The 15,981-nt window shown below is 37.1% G+C and overlaps 1 protein-coding gene across 1 annotated transcript in view; it reads right to left on the bottom strand.

Annotated features, from left to right (window-relative positions):
* The window catches only part of Sptz (Spastizin), a 713,541-nt gene that overhangs the window by 386,714 nt on the left and 310,846 nt on the right, over positions 1–15,981 (bottom strand). Inside the window, exons 15-16 of the mRNA XM_067139843.2 lie at positions 9,989–10,519; positions 2,253–2,372 (exon numbers count right to left, since the gene is read on the bottom strand). Coding sequence (XP_066995944.2) covers positions 2,253–2,372; positions 9,989–10,519 — 651 coding nt within the window. The remainder of the gene's footprint in view (positions 1–2,252; positions 2,373–9,988; positions 10,520–15,981) is intronic.

Genomic DNA, 15,981 nt, shown 5'->3' with positions numbered 1-15,981 from the left:
CTTTCTTGTATTAATATTCATAGAATTGCTAGTTCCATCACTGCTAATTATTACAATTTCAACTGCAAAACGGGAACTGGTAAATGTTGATTCTGCAGTCAGATCATCAATCACCAAATCTACTTGAGTGGTGTTAGCAGTATGCCAGCCACTGGACACCACTTTAAATAACCACCAGCTGACGCAGAACTGCTAGATGGTGTTTCCACATCGACCAATGTAAATAAAATGAAATGCTCCCGTAGTGCTTGTTAAAATCATGCTAAGATGCTGTTGGACATTGTCAGGACAGCACATGAAGATATGGTTAAAACTGACACATTCTTAATTTGTGGCTGGTATAAATTCGCAATTCATTGCCGTGTCCACGAAGTTAACCTCTCGTTGCGGCATGTGGTGCGTGGCGTATTGCTGTGTAACCGTTAGTATGTGTCAGTTTTAACCATATCTTCATGTGCCGTCCTGACAGTGTCCAACAGCATTTTAGCATGATTTTAACAAGCACTACGGGAGCATTTCATTTTATTTACGTTGGTTGATGTGGAAACACCATCTAGCAGTTCTACGTCAGCTGGTGGTTATTTACAGTGGTGTCCAGTGGCTTGCATACTTCTAACATCACTCAAGTAGATTTGGTGATTGATGATCTGACTATAGAATCAACATTTACCAGTTCCTGATTTCCAAGAAATTGTAATGATTAGCAGTGATGGAACTAACAATTCTATGAATATTAATACAAGAAAGAGTCTGGATGATGAGCATACTCCAGATGCTAAGAATTTAGAGCCTAATTTATTTTTTCAGATTTTACACATAGTTCGTCCCAGATTTTAATGTTAATTGTGTGTTTGTACATTAGTTTTTATGTAAATTGTGTGTCTGTACATTTGTTTAGTTATTAGATGTATTACATTAAGGCTGAACATGGCCAGCCAAGGCAGAATCTAGCCCCTAGTTTAGTAATGTCATTCAATAATATTGCATATTATAGTATTGAAAAAGGTGGACCATTACGACATTAATTTATTAATTATTATTGTGATCACAATTCAATACGAATTAAAACCATGAAGTTTATATCCTATGAACCAAATGTATTATTTAAAATGATAATTGTACGTATTTAATGTTGTTTACAAGATAAAAATTACCTCTTTAATTTTCATTGATTCAGTGTCTACAATACGAAGATTGCACCCAGTATAAATGATAAGTAATAAAAAGATAAATCAGCACAAACGTAAATGTTATGGCATTATTTTATCATTTTCTAATAAAAATTAAAATGATTTCCTGTTGTTTCCTGCTATTGTCCTTCTCGCGAGCATAGTTTGCTCGTCAACATAATTTCAAGCGCTCTCCGCTCGGGGGAAACCTGCTCGAGTTCAGGACCTTCAAACAAATACAAGCGAGTGAAAAGCATACATTTGCAGTGCTCTACTGTACACAAATGTACTTCACTCTCTAAGACAGAAGTTCAGATCTTAACACAGCACCATACATATTAACACAAGACATTAATGGGGTGAAGAGCGATACTACACTCTCAGCATATCACAATTCTTTCTATGGAAAAGGCGAACAGATACCATGTTTACATCAGTACTAAACTCTTGTGAAAAAGAGCACAATGAACTGTAACTCAAACATGATGAAGGATCAAACAGTGAGCAAATTACAACACTGATCTGCAAGTATTTCCATACTGGACAAGAAAAGACTCTTCTCACCATAGATGTCTGTATACTCATTGCGATTTAAATGGTTGGCTTTAAAGTGTTTAATATGAAGGAAGGTTCCAAAGTTATGAATGTAAGGATTACCACCAGACTCAAATGTGACTGTAGACTGTAGGAGTTATGACATCAATGAAGAAATCAATGTTTGCAACAACTGGCAGGCCATGAACTGCATGGGTTGATGATATTCAAGTTCTGGGTCATATAAACTCCATCAAAACAGTAATGATCTGGGAAGGATTATATCAAGTATCAAGTTTGTTGACTGATAATACAGTGTTTTTTTTCTTTTTTTTTTTACGTTACACAGACACAGATTGGTCTTATGGGGATGATGGGACAGGAAACGGCTAGGAGGGGGGGGGGGGGAAGTGGCCGTGGCCTTAATTAAGGTACAGTATTTGTCTGGTGCAAAATTGGGAAACTACGGAAAACCATTTTCAGGGCTGCCGACAGTGGGGTTTGGACCCACGATTATACAGATAATATAAGCATATAAGAAATACTCACTGGAAGGAACATTCTGCATCAGGGACACAGAGAGTAATTTTAAATATGTATACAACCACTCAAGATATGATATACAAATTTTATCTCCTTGAGCTGCACTAGTAGGACTTTTCTGGCTCTCTGAAATCAGAAAAAAGAATATTTAGTTCAATACTTTCATGAATCGGAATAATCTAGAAATTATATTCTTTTAAGTTTATCATATTTGAAACAAGACAAATTGCAGTGAAATTTAACATTTCATGAAGATATTTCTCATCTTCAGAAGTAATCCATGACTGTTCTTAAAAAAATCACATCTGGTAAATAACATGAAAATATGTAGTAGCAAACTTCATGGTGATCCAATAATAATAATAATAATAATAATAATAATAATAATAATAATAATAATAATAATAATAATAATAATAATAATAATAATAATAATAATAATAATAATAATAATATATTATATTATATTATATAATAATTATATAATTATAATTATAATTATAATAATAATAATAATAATTATTATTATTATTATTATTATTATTATTATTATTATTATTATTATTATTATTATTATTATTATTATTATTATTATTGTTGTCATTCTTCAGAATACAAAGACATAGTAACATCTGGTGAGGAAATAGATATTTTGCTTATGGTAATACAGACCTTCTAAAGGCAGCTAGGATAAATATATTATACAGGTCAGGATTTGTGACAATAGCTCCTCTGCATCTGATCTTATCGGATTGAATAGCGTATAATTAATGTTTAATAAAATGTTACCAAACTAGTTACAAGCCTGGCCAGGAAAGATCCTACAATGGTAATGGAGTAGTTAGTACAGCCAGTTACTCAATGCCAAGTGTTGGGTGGCAGTAAATCCAACTCCCCAAGGCAATTAATGGCTTTGGGAAGATGAGCTCTATTAGGTGATGGTCCTTTAGTAGAGGAAATGCTAATGAAATCTATTCCTGAAAGAGGGCAATAGTACCTGTCAGAGTCCAGGTTTGGGAGTACCAAGAATACGGTAACTGCTGACCAGATCTAATCACCACACTATCATTCCAAGAGTATCTTCAATGGAGATGGGTGATACAGAAAGCAAACCTCAAACAATCCCAATTACAGCCACACCGATTCAAGTTTAGGCTGGATAGTGGGAAAGTGGGTACTGAGCACACGAAGGTAGGCTCCCAGGATTTGTGTGGGAAACGAGCGACTGGGTGGAACATGGCAAGGAAACCATCTCTCAATGCCAGTGCAAAATAGCCACATGGAATGTGAAAGGGCTTTTACAGTCTGGAGGGTTGAAAATGAAATGGAAAACCATAACATTGATATATCTGGGCTATTGAAGATGTACTGGCATGGAAATGGAATTTTACAACACTACCAAAGGAAACATGTTGTACTTCTCCGGATCTGAAGACCAAAATGCAAATGATGTTGCTGTTATTGTTCCCAATCATCCCCTGAATTTAGTTAGTGAGTGTACATGTATCAATGATAGAATCACACATCACTTTCAACGCACACTGGTTTCTGTAATATTACCACAAATCTAGTCGAGTATTACTTATAAAGTTGCTGTCCATTCTAATACTTGAGTACTGTTCAATCTCTCTGGAGCTATGTCATATCAAATGGGTCTAAATTTCAGACTCTCACAGTTCTATTCAGCAGTAGACACTTCCTTGGTTCATATCCTCAACAGTATGTGTCAGTTACAACCACAGTACTTAGTACCTCTGAGTATACACGAACAAACATCACTGCTTGTACTCATTGTGATGACAGCGACTTACATAACTGGCAGCTAAAGCCCATTCTAGTTCCTCCACTTTATTTTAGAATACTGAAGGTAGACAGCAAATGACAGGATTTCCTCTAAATTTCACCTACCACGTTCAGGTATAACTTGTAATGAAAATGGAACACATGCAAAGAGAAACAGACATGGTACTAAAGGCAGAAAGGAGAGACGAAGACAGACACGAAAACATGCACAAGGGCTCTCCCAGATCTATTTCTCCTCAACCCCTACAAATTCATTCCTGCTTATCAGCTTCATCAAGAGATAGGCATCCACATCTGAATATTTTTTTGTTCTTGCCTTTCTTCAGTGTCTTCTATTAATATTGTATTAATTTATTTTCTTATTTACCTCTCATTTCTTGTATTTACCTGGCTTTGTCCTCTTCTTACACCTCCCATATAAAAACTAAAATACAAAAACAATCTCAAGCATGCCCCCACTCAATGCAGTCTGGGGGGAAATGTAAACAAGCTCATCAGAGACTAATAGAATAAAATAGACCTCGAAGAACTGTTGCTGATGAGGGGAACAACTACAATAATCATATGGCTTCAGCTACCATGTGAAAGCATTTTTTATCTGACGCCATATCATTCCGTATCCACTTTTTCACTTGATCATCAATGATTTTCCTTTCTCCGAAAGGTAGACGTCGGGGTCTCTGATTAATTGGTTGTTCATTCTGCACAATGATCTTCAACTCTAAATGAGTTGTTTTGGTCTTCACTGGTCTGTAGTGTTCAACGAGATCTACAAGTTTTCTCTTCAGGTATCCTCCGACATTAGACTCTACATCTATTTCTTCACAAGAATTGGTGATGTCGATGTTCATGATAGGTGCAACAGTCTGTAGTTTTGTTATATGCATTCCTTCTTGACCAATGTGTAGCTCTGCTTGATTCAGAAAGTATTCACCCAAAACTGCTTCCATGAACATGCTTTCCTGTGGAACTATATAGAAGGTTCCTTGTCAACTTCCAATGTTGTATCAAAGCAACCAAAAGGCCTAAATGCAATCTTTCCAATTCCAGAGAGAGTTACAGTTGTTTCTTTCAAGATAGGAAGAGGGATCTTCCTGACAACATCTGCCCTCATTAGGCTAACTCGGCCTCCTGTGTTGACTAAAGCACTGATTGTTGCTCCACATACATCTTGTTTTCACTGCATATGTCAGTAAACATCGATATGTGTGGTACATCCGTCTTTTCACTTGCACAGTCTTAGCAATATGTCCGAAGTTGTTTTATTTGAAGCATTTTGTTCCTAAATTCTTCAAGTGGCATTCATACGATTTATGCCCTTTTGTTGGCATCGATTCAGTCTTCCTGGATGATGATGTTAGAGCATTTCTTACAGGGGATTCCTTAACGATGCTTCTTGCTCTTTTCATGTCCTGGTAGATCCTCAGCTTTTCCTTAAATTCCTTCATGTTCCTTGAGCCATATAAGATAACTTTGTTTTTCACTTAATCCTGTACGCCATCAATCACATATTGGATCAGCGACTGTTCAACAGAACCTCTACTGGCAATTTCTTTCATCATTAATAAGTACACTTGGCACGACTCTTCCTTCTTCATTATCCTCTTAGTGAACATCTCGTGGATGTCTTTGATGCTAACTTCAGTCAAGAATTCTTCTTTGAGTGCAGAAGCTAATTTCCCCCCCCCAAAAAGATATCTTTCGTTCTCCTTGAACGAACAACTTTGCGAGACCTGACAGGGATTTCTTGGATCTCGTTCCAATTGAAGAGTGAGGCTGTGTGCAATGGATGCTCGGGTTGTACAAGCTACCTCTGTAAACCTCGGGCGTGGCCAAGCCTACAGGTATAAAAGGTGAAACATTTAAGTTTTTGTGCATGTATATTTCATGTTGTCATTATTTCTTGTGGTTCCAATATCTTCTTCTTATCCTTGGTCTGGAAGATTGCCTCATTAAATAGTTTCCCTTTTCGCCACTAGATAACGTTAGATGTGCCATGCTGAGACTCTGACATTATTTTAATTTATTTCTCTGTTCCTTGTTTTTGAACTTCTTTGCTTTTTGCCTGTTGGGAATATGGAGGCCTCAGCTATCATGATATTTTTAATCATTTTAAAGACATTTGTCTCGTCAAATCCCTCTGTTTTGATTTGGCATGATGTATGTCTTTTCAAGGAACTGCGCCATACTTGTACATATTTTTGAATGTCTTCTTTCCTTTCTGTTGACACGATATGGTTACTAGTTAGTTACATACATTATGTAGGGAGTCTGTTATTAGTCGATCTTAACTTAAATGTGTAGCTATTTTATACCATGTTACTTGTTTTCAATCTCTATTACTGTCGTATTTCTTCCTTACTGCTTTGACTCACGTCATATCGTAATGGGGTGTAATCTATCTGCGCAGACCTTGCGGTGCCTCTTATTTTTCATATGTGCCTTTGTGTGGACGAACTCCCGGTTCCTTTGTCGGGGACGTAACCAAGCTTGATACTGGCCCAGTCAAATGTGATGATTTTTCACTTGCTTTGGAAATTACCACCTCAGCATTTTCATTCGTCGAAGCTTGTTGAATACATTTATGAATAAGGATTACTTGGCATGTTTTCTTGTCTTGAGACACAGCTACTGAGATGAGTGTTTGGGCGTACCGAGGTTTGATCTCCTTGGATATTTCTAATACCTTTGATATCATGAGAAGATTGTTCTAGAATGTTTATGTTTCCTGACTATCACCCTGTGTGGCTGACGAGTGTGTGCGAGTAGCAATTCGCGCCCACTACTTTCTCAAGAAAGAGTTTTTAGTTTGTTTTACTTTGGATTTAATTTCTTTCAATTTTGTTTCTGCAAGTACATTCTTCTAAGTTTGGTTATCATCTTGGCTCCCTCTTTTTACTATTTTGAGTGTTTACATGGCAACCAAACCTTGTTTCTTTTACTTTTTTCTCATTTCATGGAGGCTGACATATTGAATCCCTTTCTTAGGCAAGCGCCTCCTTGTATTTTCAGCCTAGTAGGGCCTTTACGATGTCAGCATTGGTAGCTTTTTAATTTCTTTCTACTAATGGCCTGCAGTTAATGAGAGGGGAGGATTATTCTTTTTTTTTTTAAGCTTTGAGACTTTGTCTCTTTAAAAATGAGAATCTGCTGAGAGGTTCTCTTTAAGATTGTTTGAAACCAAGTAACCTCTGATTGAGTTATAATTGTGCATGGGATGACACAAAATTATTTTTTTTAGGATTATAAATGGTACATTATGGGAAACATACGACATATGCCCATACCTATGTGATATGCTGAAAAGTACTGTATCAACAAGCTATAGGTGCCTAAGTACCTTATGCCCTCTTTGAAGAATATTCTCAGGCTTCTGTTTCTACCCTATCTTTTCCCTTTATTGAAATTTATTTTAAATAAATGTTATTTTCCTCAATGTTCTCCTTTCCTTTTATCTACTAGTGTGGGAAAAATTTGTGGCTCTCTTCGATGCATGGGTTCGATTACAAACTGTTTTCAAGGTTGCTTTTATCAGGGTCTGTGCTATTGGAATTTACGTTCAGCTACTGAGCTCATAGCTCAAATGTGGGTCTACAATCATGCTACCACTACATTTATTTCTGTTATATCTTTGATTTTCAACTTCAGGGTCCTCTAGGTTTGTTACAAAGGATAAAGAATGTAATCAAGAAGGGATTTGTAATATTGCAGCAGTGAATGAGTGAGCTTGTGACATTGCTCACATGGTATTTTTTTCTTCATGAAATGGTGCAGGAATTGTGAAGTGGTGATTATGTCTAAAAGCTGTTAAGGTGTGGATTTATAAGGTTCTTAAAGCATCTTCATTTATAATCTTATTCCACAGTGCGGAGATTAGTGTATTGATAGCAGTTCTCATTTAGTGAAATGTATAGTGAAACCTTCAAGACTAACAGCTTGTTTTGGGATAACAGTCTGGATGTTGTTGAGCAAGCCATGTCAAGCTTATCAACAATTTAATTGGATGCTGTTCAAATCATGGAGGTAGAATGAGATATCTACTATTACAGATCTGGTGTAATTCAAAACTACTAGATGAGTCAAATCTCATTAAGTAATCAGAAATGTATGAGAACAAATGTGGGCCTGTTAAAATCTTGAATTGCCGGGCTGAGTGGCTCAGACAGTTGAGGCGCTGGCCTTCTGACCTCAACTTGGCAGGTTCGATCCTGGCTCAGTCCGGTAGTATTTGAAGGTGCTCAAATACATCAGCCTCGTGTTGGTCGATTTATTGGCACGTAAAACAACTCCTGCGGGACTAAATTCCAGCACATCTGCATCTCCGAAAACCGTAATAAAGTAGTAAGTGGGACGTAAAGCAAATAACATTATTATTATTATTATTTTATAATTCTTGAATTTAAAAAATCAAGGTATTTATGAAGGAATTATAATAGAGAAGTGTATAAATTGTTATGAACATTGTTCTAATCAGATTCTGTTCATTATTCTTTATATGATATGTTGTTTTGAAATGTTTATACAAACAAATTTATTTTTCCAAATTTGTTTGTTTGTTTGTTTGTTTGTTTGTTTGTTTGTTTGTTTGTTTGTCAATTCATCGTGGAGATATCCCTGTAGCATGTTATTCCTCAATTCTATCACTTTTCAGGGGGTCTTAGGTAAGGCCCTACAGAATACCAAATTTGCAGTTCATGAATGCAACCTGGGATGAGATATTCATTTGTTTGTCCTTGCCATTTTGTGTTCTACTTTTACTAAAGTTGTTATGACAGATGGTTCTCAATACTGATGGAAAAGGAAAGGGCAAGAACTGGGAATGAAGTGGTCATGGTCTTAATTAAGGTGTGAAAATATGGAACACCATTTTCCACTGATGATGGGATTCAAACCTACCATCTCCTAAATGCAACCTACCTTCAAGACCTGTACTGCACAACCAACTCATTCGATTTCATTGTGTTTATTCCTGAGATTCCTCCTTGTGAATAACACGGGCCAATGCTGATTATGGAGGACCAGTAACACTACCATAAGGTATGGATAGCATTACGTAGCATATTACAAAACAGTAGTTGATATAAATGAACTGTATTGAGAAACCACACGCAGTACAGTATCCAAGGTGCATGCTTCAATTACACACAAGGCGTAAGTAACAGTTGAGACAGAACATGCTGCATGGACAGAAAGTGAAGTAAATATGAAATTTTAGTAGTCTACCTTGGTCAATACACAAATGTTGATTAAAAACACAATTAATGATACATGCTTCAGACCAACTGGGCCTTCTTCAGTCTTAAAAAACTATATAAATGCTCTAGAAAAACACCATATTAAAAGTCCATATGATAGAATTGATCTTGAAGGATTTCAACTTATCATAACATAAAAACACAAACATAACCAAAAATCACAAATAACAATATATAAAAATCACTTGTTCTTGAAGTCTTGAAGAGAAGTATCAATCGTATTAGAAATATCATGTTGCATAAAAGTTATGAAATTGACAATTCTATTTTTTACAATTGTCAATTTCATAACTTGTTTTTCAAGACTAAAGAAGGCCCAATAGGGGCAAAACATGTATCATTAATTGTGTTTTCAATCAACATTTGTGTACTGTACTAAAATTTCATATTTTCTTTTCTGTAAAGTCAATATGGAACAATGAGATTCTTAAATTATAATGGACAGAAAGGGGTCGACAACAATGACAATTTAGTGCGCACTGACACAGGAGAGAAACTTGAGAAGCCAACTCATGAATAATGAATTATTTGCCATTGCCAACTTATGAACAATAACCTATGAATATGAACACAAGAAATAAGTACTTAACACCTCTCACTCCCTATCCTTGAAAACTGACATTCAGACAAAAATATCATAATGTGCTTTAGTGTGGTAGAATTCTGTTCATAAAAGGTTCTTACCTTTTGCTACCACTGAGGTGCCAATCACTGTCATCAACTTCCTAAAAGCTGAATGATCCTTTCTCTCAGAAGTTTCTTTTGATTCAGGGCTTTCTTGAATACTGGAAGATATTACAGTTGTACAGTCACCCATATTCTTTTGAAAGTCCCTAACAAGAGAAAAGATTGTGTTCCAAAACAGAACATGTTCCTTAAGAGACTTTGGGGAGAGGAATGAGTGCACGCTGCTGAGAAGATCACGAAGGGATATTTTGTATGATAACAGAGTATCGGACTTGTCTTCACAATGCTCTGTGCTTGTAAGTTTCAGACTTTGAATCATATTCTGCATAAACTGCATGGAACCTGGAATATCGGTGCTTGGGCTTCCTTGGAACCCTGTTGCCTGAAGGTCAGGACAATGCTTGCGAAGGAGATCCAACAAACTGACAGAGTGTTCATAAGTGATCCCTACTGTTAGTGCCAGGTCCATAGTTGCCAGACTAATACCGCTGTCAGCAATCTTCATCATATTAGCAGTCTGAGGAAAATCTGAAACAGGCAATAAATCAAGCTTAATTAAATTTGCATTTGAAGGATGTAATGAACAATATTTAATGCAAAGTATTTAGAAATTATAATCAACTTATTGATAGTCCAGCTCCTTGGCTGAATGATCAGCATAGTGGCCTTCAGTTCAAAGGGCCCTGGGTTCAATTCCTAGCCGAATTGGAGATTTTGACTTTAAATACAGTGTTGGTCTTAACTCATCTACATTTACACAAAACAAACCACCACAGAAACATGCAACAGTGAATATGTCCCTCCACATAGGGTTAGTGTGAGAAAAGGCATCCGGCAGTAAGTTTGGGCCAAATCCATGCAAAGTAATTAGGAAAAGGCCATGAAGAAAAAGAAGAATAAGAACCAATTCATTTATAACATATCATAAGATAAAGTTCCTGGTAGGTGATCAAGCAGGCTAACATCAAGAAGTACAGTAAAACCTCGATTATCCGTTCTAATGACTGGGAAGGGGTGAACGGTTAATTAAAAGAAACCCTGATAATCCATACTGCTACTTTTAATGGACTTTAAAGTACATAAAATACATACCGTATAACCTTAAAATGCACTGCATTAAACCCTCTTTAAACCCAAAATGTAATCAAAGCTACAACAATACACACTAAATATTCACCTAAATTACGAGCAGACCATAAATAATTAATTGACCTGGTGTCATTTAAGCTGCTTTAGAAAAATCCATTACTTTTTTTGCACTCTCCTACTACTTATTTCTTCTTTATGTCCATTCTGAGCTTTCTGATTACAAGAATGTCTGAAAAATCTGTACTGTTCTCTCACTCCAGGAATTCCATTAATGTGTCAACCGACTCCAGTGCGGTCTGAAGAGGTACGCAATTGTGTGTGACACACTCTTCTTCCCCATTCTCCTCACTTTCACTTGTCACTTCGCAGCTGACTGACGAGTTCCCTTTCGTGCTTTTATTTACTATTTCGTCATCAGTTAAAATGTGATGCCCAGGCAATACATTGTCAGTATGGAGCCACTTCTCAATGTTACTTTCACCCACTTCTCCAAAATGAATGTTATTTTCAATAGTCTTCAGGATATCTTCAACCCCTCATTTTCATCATCAGCGAACCCATGAAAATCGTCGGCGAGCTCTTTGACATCAACATATAATTTTCTCCACAATCGAATGAGGTTCTGAGCGGTTACTAGAACCCATGATTTCTGGGCAAGATAAAGCGCTTCTTTAAGATTGAGTTTTTTCCAGAACTCAACCATCGACGTTTCTTCGGGAAGTAAGAGACCTAGCAATTCCCACTTATAATGCACCTTAAAGGTTGCAATGATGCCTTGGTCCATCGGCTGAATTAATGAATTTACATTAGGTGGCAAATTTGAAACAAAAATGTTTCCATCCTCTGATTTCAACTCTGCATCAACAGGGTGAGAGGGTGCATTATCAAGATAAAGGGTAGCCTTTAATGGCAAGCCTTTGGAAGCCAAGAAATCTCGAACCCTTGGAACAAACTTATTAAGGAACCAAGTCCTGAAAATACTGTGTGTCATCAATGCAAATTTGTTATGACAATAATCTATTGGGAAATATCTCATCACTGTTCCTCTGAAAGAACGCGGATTTTTTGCTTTACCAACAACAGCTAATTTTAATTTATGGTCGCCACTAGTGTTCGCACAGCACAAGATGGTAATGCGCTCTTTACTACATTTGTGACCAGGAGCTGATTTCTTTTCAGCAGATGCTAGTATTTTACTGGGTAAGCACTTCCAATAAAGTGCAGTTTCATCGGGATTGTACACTTGACTTGGAACAAAATTGTATCTCTCAATTATGCGCTTAAACTTGTATCTAAAATTTTCTGCTGTACTGCTGTCACCAGATAGTTTTTCTCCTTCGATGTTTAATTCTCAAATGCCATGTCTGTCCTTAAATCTCTGTACCCAACCATTGGACGCTGGTGAGGACCCTGAGAGTCCCATCTTTTCGTGAAAAATTTGTGCCTGCCTTATCATAGGACCACTAATAGGTACACCTACACCTCTCTTTTGCTGAAAACACGTGAATAACGCAGCATCCAGTTCTTTTAAAGATGGTGCTTTCATTGTTTTTCTTTTAGTGAGTCCATGTGAACTGTCAGAACTTCCCGCAAAATGCAACACTTTGTCTTTATTCTTTATGAAGACCCGCACTTTTGTCACCACCCACACCAAACTCTGATGCTAAATTTGAGACTAGTTCACCTTTCTTTAACCGTTTGATTTTATTAACTTTATTTTGTATGGTTAAAACTACATGTTTTCTTTTTAATGCAGATTTCAATCTCAATATTTCTCGGCTGTTAGAACAGAAAATAAATGTTCAACTTTATAAGTCACTCTCACATTACCTTACTTTGCACTACATGTAGCCTACCTGTCTACTAATAATGGAGGTTGACTATGACGGACCGCTACGCTGGTTTCCGATTCCTGTGCATTGTGAAATATTTACGATACAGTAGCCTGTGGAGAAAATATTTAACCTTGAAAGAGAACAATATTAAAGATCTACGTATGTTACTCGGAGATGTTACATGCTACCAAATAAGTTGTAGGTATCATTCTGAAGTAGAAATGACCAGCTCTGTTGGCTGGGAAAGGGCACATTACAGTACATTATTCGTCAACAATGGAATGGATAATAAAGGTTGTGACTGTTGAATTTGAATAGCATCCCTCTTCTTTCGTAACAGTTAAATGTTAAATAATTTTACACAACATAAAATTACGTGGTAAAAAATATGTATGAAGTCATGTCTCGCATGCCGATTGCCGGTCTATGTACATGTATGTATAGTAGTTGCTGTATGTTATGATCATGGACTCAGGAGTCAGAGAGTCAATGTACAGTTGCTCCAAAACAGAATACTGTATCAAGATACCTTGACGTCAAGAGCCGGGCTGAGTGGCTCAGACGGTTGAGGCGATTGCCTTGTGACCTCAACTTGGCAGGTTTGATCCTAGCTCAGTCCGGTGGTATTCGAAGGTACTCAAATACGTCAGCCTTGTGTCAGTAGATTTACTGGCATGGAAAAGAACTCCTGCGAGACAAAATTTTGGCACCTTGACATCTTGACATCAAGAGTACGCTCATTCAGTTTTGGAGCAACTGTACATTGCTTTTTAACAAAAATTGAGATTTTTTGGCGACGGATAATCCGCAGAATGGTTAATCGACGGACGAATAATCAAGGTTTTACTGTACTGAATAGAGTTTAGTGCGGTTTTCACCACCGTAAAGAGCATGTATTGAGGAAGGTTTAGGTGTTTGAAGCATTAATCCATGGCAAAATAGAGCTGAGCAGTAGTGATTTTTGTGAATGAAGTAGTACAAAAGCCATCCATCTGAGCACTTTCTTGGCTTACACTGCTGAGCTGTTAACAACAGACCTCAAGTATGTATGGAAGAATTGTTGACCAGAAAAACCTCTTCAAAAAAAGTCTGTGGTGATATATCTGTAAAAGGTAGGCCTCAATAAGCGTTCCTGTTAAAATAAATAAATGAATGAATGAATGAATGAATGAATGAATGAATGAATGAATGAATGGGAATCAACATCTATATCATCTGACGGCCAAGCAGGCATCAATTTTTGGTAAGGAGACAAAGTCTCTCATAGTGCATTGGCAATGCCGGTGGCTTCAAGTAGCCTACGCAGTGGCCGCCACAGTATGCACTAGCCATGCGTCTTGGTGGGTGTGCTAAGTACCAACTGATGAGCGCAACTTAGCACACAAGGGTGAAACGCTGGCAACCAGGAATGAGTTAGATGGAAAATTTATAATGTCCAATAACTGACCATTTATATTGGTATGGTATATGCCTGTCACCATCAATTCAAAGCTGCTCCTGTGTTAAGCTGGGCCAGGGCACTAGTAATGAGTATTTCAGTGCATGGTTACAGTACGTAGATTTATGGCAAGCAAAATTTATCCCGTCTCCACCAACTTCCCACTTCACTTTTGATCTTTCTCACGCATTACACATAAATGGTGTTAAATAGTGACCTAAATAAATACTAGGGTACATCACTTTTTAAAATCCTAGCCAAAGTACAGGGTCTTTTCTTTAGCATGCTCGGCAGCACCACTCAGAGCACAGCTGGTGCAATGACACTCGGTCATTAGTCAGTATAATGCGCACTTTTCCTCCCCACTACTCACGGCAATTCACACTTATAGAAATCCATTTCTAGTGAAACTGTTAGTCTAAAACAGCCCTGTCCAACGCGGCCCCCGCGGGCGCCATGGCACCCGAGGTGCCCTTTTATGGCGCCCTTCGCAATTAATTTCCAAATTAAATTTTACTTAATATTTGAAAACAATACTTTTGCATTTCAATAAATATTCTTACTTTTCTCTTAAAAATACCATCCTCAAAGTCAGGAAATTTGTTATATCCGTACCTCCAAATACACAAAGAGCCTTGAGTAAACGATAAATGTGATCTAGGCCTAACTGACTCGTGTCCGGAATTAGTGAAGAGATAGAAGAAAGGTTCAGAAAGAGCGCTATTCGACATGTAAGTAGTTGCGACAAAGGGAAATCCTCCACAAACCTCTCACTGTGAGGGGGGGGGCTAGCGCCAGGTATAAGGCCCTCTTTACTCACGGAGCCAAATATAGCCACATATTTATTCTGTCAAACAGAACGCTTCCTTATGATCCATTTGATTGCAATGCCGTGAACTACCTACCATGACAAAGTTTCACCAGGACAATAATGGGACACCCAATTTGCCCACAAAGTAACTTCAATCCCAACAAAGCTGTGCCGTAAACAATGAACAAACGATTTATGAAAGTCTTGCAATTGGAATGTTCCTAGTTCCTAGCTTTCAGGCGAACATTCAGTATTACTTGTGAGCTTATGCAGGGCTTGTGGAATACGTTTTGAGTGCCTTGTTTGTGATAAGTTGTACATTCAACATGTTTCGTGTGCTTTTTTCCATTACTATTCAAACTTTAAATTATTCAGTTTATAATCAGTTATATTTCATTAAACATAACTCTTCTTAACATAGCTAAAAGGCAAAGAAATTATAACTTTAGCAGTGAATTGGAGGACCAGTATTGCTTCATTGAAAACAAAGGAAAGTCTGTGTGTTTATTGTGTAATACTAGCATGTCTGTTCCTAAAAGAAGTAATGTACAGCAACATTTTTTGGCTAATCACAAACAATTGGACAGTGAATTTCCTGTTAATTCTGAACTAAGAAAATACAAAGTGAAAGACCTAAAATCTAAATTAGCATTGCAACAATGTGCATTTAAGAAGCCAGTTCAGCAAACGAGTAACGTGACAACAGCTTTTTACAAAGTTTGTCATGTCCTAGTTAAAAGGGAAAAAGCTTTCAGTGATGGGGAAGTAGCGAAAGAAGCTATGCTAAATGCCGCTGAATCTCTGTTCGAATCTCACA

Source organism: Anabrus simplex, chromosome 2 (genome assembly GCF_040414725.1).
Source record: "Anabrus simplex isolate iqAnaSimp1 chromosome 2, ASM4041472v1, whole genome shotgun sequence".
Taxonomy (NCBI): Eukaryota; Metazoa; Arthropoda; class Insecta; order Orthoptera; family Tettigoniidae; genus Anabrus; species Anabrus simplex.
This window is presented reverse-complemented; position numbering and strand designations above follow the sequence as displayed.